This window comes from Bacillus rossius, chromosome 1 (assembly GCF_032445375.1).
Source record: "Bacillus rossius redtenbacheri isolate Brsri chromosome 1, Brsri_v3, whole genome shotgun sequence".
Classification (NCBI taxonomy): domain Eukaryota; kingdom Metazoa; phylum Arthropoda; class Insecta; order Phasmatodea; family Bacillidae; genus Bacillus; species Bacillus rossius.
Genome location: NC_086330.1, coordinates 101,407,944 through 101,415,354, shown reverse-complemented (window position 1 = coordinate 101,415,354; position 7,411 = coordinate 101,407,944). Strand labels below are relative to the sequence as shown.

At 37.6% G+C, this 7,411-nt stretch overlaps 2 protein-coding genes across 2 annotated transcripts in view; both read right to left on the bottom strand.

Moving 5' to 3' along the window:
- Positions 1-2,698: 2,698 nt before the first annotated feature.
- On the bottom strand, positions 2,699-3,148 carry LOC134532711 (diacylglycerol kinase kappa-like). The gene has a single exon (XM_063369524.1). It carries the CDS (start codon positions 3,146-3,148, stop codon positions 2,699-2,701), a length of 450 nt encoding a protein of 149 aa, XP_063225594.1.
- A 16-nt stretch (positions 3,149-3,164) lies between these two features.
- Positions 3,165-7,411, bottom strand: part of LOC134540820 (protein nervous wreck) — a 303,303-nt gene continuing 299,056 nt past the window's right edge. Inside the window, exon 21 of the mRNA XM_063383775.1 lies at positions 3,165-3,298. Coding sequence (XP_063239845.1) covers positions 3,264-3,298 — 35 coding nt within the window. The 3' untranslated portion in view covers positions 3,165-3,263. The remainder of the gene's footprint in view (positions 3,299-7,411) is intronic.

The following is a 7,411-nucleotide window of genomic DNA, read 5'->3' as shown; positions in this document are numbered from 1 at the left end:
CAAACACCTGGCAACGTTGTTAACACAGTGAACACAGCTTTGTGTGGCCAGTGACACTTGAGATGCAGCTGGCAAGATCACACTAACCAGTCGCAAGACAAAGGCACGGTACCGGGACGGCAATAGACGCGCGCGTAGATGCTATCAGGTGATGCGCGCAGTTTACCGGTATTGGCTAGCGTGGACAGTCTAGAGGGGTGGTATCTATTTTTAGCCGTCTTTTGTATGCCTGCCTGCTTACAGTACAGCACTTGCCAAGATAAACGTAAACACATAGCGCCCTACAAAGTGTAACAGACTTGTTTTTCAGCCGATTTTACTCAAATTTTCGACTTTCTCTGCTCAAATTTTTCATGGTTTCTCAAAAAACGGTCGTATAAACGGAATGGACGCTTCAGAGGGGGGTCGCATCGGCGGGATTCTACTGTATATTTAAATAGAATTCCGGAAGTTCGTAGTGACCGCAATGCTAAGTGTCTACGCCGCGTTTTGTGTTTTAAAAATTTATTTTAATAACCAAATAATGATCCAGTTAACCTCATTCATATTTAACATAGCAATAAGATTTTTTTTTTCGCTCTATAGAACAGATGTTTTTTATGTAAAACCAAACCAGAACCGAACCAACTAATAAAAACTAGAATCGCACAGCCCTAAAATTAAGTATTGTCAAGCATGAACAAAAGAAATTTCAAACACTTTAAAACACGTCTGAAACACAAAAGAAGACTGTAAATACTGACTTATATTATCTTGTAATGAGAGGAAGAAAAAAAAAATCTAATGAAAGTATAATCTAGTTTTAAAAAAAAATTTCTTGTTTTAAAACTCTCACTGCAACACATCCATTAAATATCTACCGAAAATCATTTGCCTAATGGTGGAAATACTAAGACAAAAAAAATTTAATTAGGAGAAATTAATTTTACACTAAGTAAATCTTTCTCTGCTCATTTGTATAGTATGAATTTTGGAAAATACCTTTATCAAAACTGAATGCATAAAAGATTTACATCTACCATTTTCATTTCAATTAAATACATACATGACTATTTTAATTTTATAATCCTGAGCTAGCACAAGTGTAGTCAAAAATTGTAATAGCATTTGTAGAAGTTGGTTTGTGTGATGTCCAAGTTTTGTTCCCAGTACGCATTAAACAAAATTTTTTTTCTGCATATTGCATAAGTGATTAAAAAAATTGGATGCATAAAATTTGAATTGATTACAAATGTTTCTTAAACCAAACACAGAGGCACCATCACAGATGAAATTCAGCCTCCGAGTCTAAAAAGTGAACTCTGCTGAAGAAATACTTCGCACACCAGCAATGCAACAAAGAAATGACCAATACAGGATGAGCCTTTGTCTACCCAAGTCATTAAAATTCCCAGGCCTAACTTAATACCCTGACCATTCTGGCTGCCGTACATCCAAAACTAAATGAAGCTGCTTCTCTGCGTAAAGTCCGGACAGTGCCAGGTACTTTGGCTAACAATATTAAATTTCACACAAAGTCCGACTATACTGATTCAGTGCACAAACAATTTGGGGCAACAGAGCAGACACCACCATAAATAGTTTGTTAGCAAACTATTAAAAATGTTGCCAAAATAACCAACTTACACTTCAACAAATGAGTTAATGCCCAACTGTTGAACTCGTTGCTTTTAGGACCAACAGTATACGATGTCCAACAGATATGTCAGGTCAGCAGACAAGCGTAGACTGACATTAGCGTTCCCTATTTCCCCAGAATGAGCTCGCCCGATTTTGCAATGCCAATTCAAGGTTATTTCTTCATAACCAGCCAAATACTTTCGAACGTTAGTCGCAGGAATGGGGGAATCAGCAACTTTTGCAACAGCAACGCTAACTAGTTGAAACTAGTTAAAACAGACATTTGGCTGTTCCAGCCAGCTCGCCCCATACCTTGTGGCCCTTTTATTTGAAAGTAAAGCATATCACATCAGCCGAGGAAACACAAAATTAGCAGCATTTAAAGTCCAACTGCGTCAACGGCTATTAAATATCCTGCATTCAACCTGCAAGGTTGATTCACTTAATAACCAACATCCCTATTTTTACCCTCATTAATACACAGGTTATTTCCTATGCTCTTTCCATCTCTGTTGGTTTTTCTGTGGCTTTCCAATATAACCCTATCTCTGTCGGAGTGTGTCCGCTCCAAGAGTCACACCCAGAACACCACCTATAAACAGACATGATACCTATCCGCTGTCTCATTAAATTTACAACTCTGATCTCACTGCAAGTAAATCCTTCCCGAGCTGCTTCCATTCCCCTTCTGTAACTTACGTCTGACACATATGCTTGGAAAGCTTACAGAACTGTTAATGGTCAATGTTGGTGTGGGATTTGGGAGCTCACCAGAAAAAAATGTAAACAAAAAAAATTGCACTCTGGGTCCAGACTGCTAAGATAAACTCACAATTTTATACCTCAGAAACAAACTTAGCAGTGTTGAAACTCTGGTAAGGAGTTTGCGTGGATTGGTAAATCTTAAGTATGCGCAGATAACCAGATGAAATTTCGCGGGGAAGAACGTAAGATATTTAATGGATGCAGTGTTGCGTTCCGTACCGGTGCGTGGAAAGACAGGTTGATCGGAGCAAAGACGCTATCCTCAACATCACGGTGTGGTCCGCATAATCGACAGCTTCGCACGCGTGGGCCCTCAAGCGTTCGACTCTTTGAGGCCATGCAGCTGTGCCAGCTGTTGTGGATCCAGCTCATCGGGGATGTTGTCAGGAGCAGGGGCAGGCGCGGGGGGAGGCTCCTCTCTCTGTGGGGGCAGCGTGCTCTTGCTCCCCTCGCAAGGCTCCTCTACCTGGGGCGCCGGGTGACTCTGCGAGTTCTCGGCCGTGCTGGGCCCCGTGTACGTGTCGTCCTCGCTGCCCGTGCTGCTGCTGGTCGGGAAAGGGGCAGAGTCCGTGGGCAGGTCGTCCGCAGGGTCGTCCAGCTCCTCCGTCGCCGGGAGGTCGTCTGCCGCCGACGTCGTTTCCGTGGCCGTTTCCTCGTAGGGCGGCGGCTCCTCCGAGGGTTCCTCCGGGCCGTCGCCCTCCTCGGGGGGCGGCGGGGGTGGCGGAGGAGGCGGCGGAAACGGCTGCTCCGGTTCCTCGACCATGGGGGTGGCGGCCGTTATGACGATCTGTGCCACGCCCAGCCCGAAGTCTGCCTCTGACTTGAGCGGCTCCTGGGGAGGCTGCGCTGCGACCCGGTTGTCGCCGCCTTCCACTTCTTCACCCGCCGCCGGCTCGCAGATATGCACGGTCACCTGCACACAACACGTCTTTTAGAACAGGTACCTTCTCAAACACAGTTTCACTTCTGCTGCTGCTAGCCACGAGAAGCCATTACCAGGGCAGAAGGGTGTTTATGGAATAAGTTTTAAACTAACGAAGATATGAGAAAACAAAGAGTGAGGTTGTTGCCAAGAGACTACAATTAGCCAAGAGGCTAGTGGAATAAGGAGGAGGCTGGACAATAACAAGAACTTAATACTATATATGCTCTGCGAGATTTCATTTTATGGTAATCTCCACTACTAAGATTGCTCAACAGTTACATTCTGACCACAAAAAAAATAAATAAATGGCAATAATTTAATACTGTATAAGAATGATTCCTAGAAAATTAATTTTGTTATAACTAAGGTAAATGTACCAGTAGTCGTCATGCTAAGAAGAGTTTTATAAAAAAAAATTGTGTACATAACCTCGTAGGTGTATTACTGCCCCTACATGTTTGTTTTTAACCTCAAACTTTACTCTACAATGCTATCCAACACTCTTCGATAAACACAAATTATTTTTGTAGATTTATAATTTTGAAAAAAGTGTGATTTCGAGCTAGTAGTCGTCATGCAAATTTTCGTGTTTGCCAGTGTTCGTCACATGTTTGTGCCAGTAGTCGTCATGTGCGATTTCGGCTGCTTTAGTTTTAATTCATGGATCCAGAATGATAGTATTGTACTATTTGGGCTTCAAATTTTATTTGGTACTATATTTTAAACCACAAAATGGCATTTCATAAAGATCGTTCAGTAATATAATGAATAATCCTCATTAAATTTTGAATTTACTTACAGCACTCACGGAACAAAGAGGGACAGCACAACTAACATGAAAATATATAGAGCTGTAGCAAACCGAATGTATTCGTTACTGATTAAAGGGTGTGCCGTCTAGTAACGAGTAACGAAACATTACACACGGCTGCATTTTGTTACTCGCATTTCTCGTATATTTTACGCATGCGTGCGCATATTCGATGAATTTACGATACAAAGAACGATGTTTGTTTATTAATAAAGTATATTTTGGAAATTCCTCGTCTAAGTTTTTTTACTGTTTATTAAAGGTATTATGTGTGTAGACAAAGTTTGAGATTGGAACAGGAACAACGTAACAAAGTATTTTTTTTACAAATTAGAAATATGTATGTTTTTGTTTTTCACTATCGCGTATTTTCACGTTTTTTTGTTCTTATCTTAAAAGAGATATAATAAAGCCGCTCTAATGAGATTTAATTGTTTCTTGGTTAACAAAAACTGTTTATTTATCAAATATTGTTAATTGTTTATATTCTATTTATTATTATTATTTACGCGACGTCATACTGTACGCGTACACAATACGACTCAATTCGTTGCTGCAACATAACATAGCATGTTATGCGGTATCACAAGTAAAATATAAAAAATGAATCAGGGCCCATCTTCCTACCCATGGGCGATTTGCCTTTGTGTTTATCGGACAATGTGTTCCTTGGCACACTATTTTTTTCCGCTGCTCATTTTATACTCATACACACTTTATATTCGCTACATCTTTAAGAGCAACTTCCATGGCTGACTCTTCATACAACAGTATTTTCCGTTTTGGCATTTTGCCCTGTAATTAAAGAACGAGACACATTACAATGTTTAATTTACTTATTAATGTCAAAATATATATCGAATGACCCCTAAATTAATGTAAACAACAGTGCCTACACAATTTCTGCAATCAATAAAGTAAAGTAATTTCCGACCCAGAAGTAGTCATACACATGCATCGGAAGTCGTCATAGGTGACGACTACTGGATCTGATCATAATAACGTACTTTGTCTATTAACAACAAAGAACCAATATTATTTAAGAACTTTAGGGTGTAACTTAGCACAACTTTAAATAAAATATTAAATGTACCAGTGCTCGTCAGGTATGACGAACACTAGCAATACAAGGTTTTTATTGATCCAGTTTTCGTCACCCTAACTAAATCATACAAAGAAAACAAATTTTTTTAAATAAACACTTTCACCTCTTCAAGAACATTTAACTAACACATTCAGCACAAAACATCAGGAATAAACATGAGAAATTACAGAATTAGAAGTAAAAATGTGCACTAACGTCCTTAGTGTTTTAGTATAGGAATTCCCCTATTTATCTTCACTGCTCTACGAACTTTTGATGCACGGACTTTTTTTGATTGAAAATAGTGTTTGTTCCGAAAACTATTGTGGTAATTTCAGCTAGAATGTCGACCAAATTTTTGTCAATATTTAAGTTGGCGATATATTGAGCTACTTCTCTATTATTTACATTTGAAGTTGCTAGTGACGACCATTGGAGCAGTGACGAGTACCAGTGCACTTACCTTATGTCGTTTAAATAATTACTTCACTTAACACAGCCATAAAATATTTTTACTTAATTGCACACTTTAGTTTTCTTTATTTTACGTGATAATAATGAGTAATTTAATCCCTGATATGAGCATAGAAAACTACTCACTATTTTCTGAGAGTTTGGAATATCATCCATCATTGTTTTAGTCAGAGTAATGGGAGAGTGAAAAAATATTGCTCGCAGTTGAGTGATAATAAGTGGAAAGAAATATTTGCTAATTTGCTACTGCGTCAACGGCTATTAAATATCCTGCATTCAACCTGCAAGGTTGATTCACTTAATTACCAACATCCCTATTTTAACCCTCATTAATACACAGGTTATTTCCTATGCTCTTTCCATCTCTGTTGGTTTTTCTGTGGTTTTCCAATATAACCCTATCTCTGTCAGTGTGTGTCCGCTCCAAGCGTCACACCCAGAACACCACCTATACACAGACATGATATACGCTGCCTAATTAAAATTACAAATCTAATACACAACACAAAATTAGTTATTTGTCAATGTAACATAATAACATAAGTCAATTATCAAATAAACGCTAAAGTAGGGCAATGAATAAAATTATGCCTGTTTTTATACTTTTAGAGTGCAATCATGAATGTGTATGCCATGAAAATGTTGTACTAGTCTAGTACATAATTTGTGTGTTATTACTGTAGGTCTCATACATAATCTTCTTGTTAGAATTATAACTTATAACAATGTAATTATGTTCTTATATAATGATAATAATGATATCCTTACATTTTAGAAACTACCGACATCAAAACTCTCTCCTGTAATAGCCATAAGCCACCTTTATTATTTACATTTTCCTGTCTGTTTTAACATAGTTGGAAATGCTTGATTATCTGCTTGTCTGTCTATTGAAAAACCAGCCTCAATTAAATCATTTTGTGTTAGTGTTCTTTTTGTGTTTGTGTTAGTGTCTGTTCATTATGCACTGTTGTTATTGTCTTTATTTTTTTATTTAATTACTTATGTCATCTTTTTAACTATGGTATAAGGGTTATGTTGGGTCTGTGTGTTTGTACATATTGTACAGTTTGTATTGTTTTTTTATATATATATATGTCTATGTATGCACACTCTTAGAGTATTAGAACTTTGTGTGCGTGTCACAATTTATAAATAAATATATAAATTATTCAACTCTTGTTTACACTTATAGTATCAACCTACATAACTGTTGTTGGTATGTATTTTTAATCTGAGCAAATTTTATTCATAAGTAATGTAAAACATTTCAGATATGTATGTTAAAAAATAAGGAATGTGTAGTTTGTCCATAAGAGAAGCTTTTCTTATATTATTTACTTACACAACTGTTTTTAGTCATTCACTTCTAACCATGTCGATACAATCTTTAGACTCTACTTTACAAATTTTGTATATTTCTTGCTCGCATTCTCTTATTTTTAAAAAAGAATACATACTATGATAACACATATTTTATCAATTTCTATCTGGTCAGTCACGTGGGAATCTTTTGGAAGGGTGAGCAACGAAGGTTTTTTTATCTATAAAAATACTCACATTATCAGGTTCTTCTACGTTCACAGAAATCGTAGGTGCTTCCACCACTGGTTATGCATGAACACAAGGATGAAACAATTAGACCTGATTTGGGTATTCACATGTATCTGGTGAATCTATTTCAGGACCTTTTCACGACACTTTAGTCAAAGTTTTTTACTACTTTTTTCGA

What these genes read in the sequence shown, in the direction of transcription:
- LOC134532711 (XM_063369524.1), bottom strand. Translation starts at nt 3,148, where the DNA reads ATGGTCGAGGAACCGGAGCAGCCGTTTCCGCCGCCTCCTCCGCCACCC.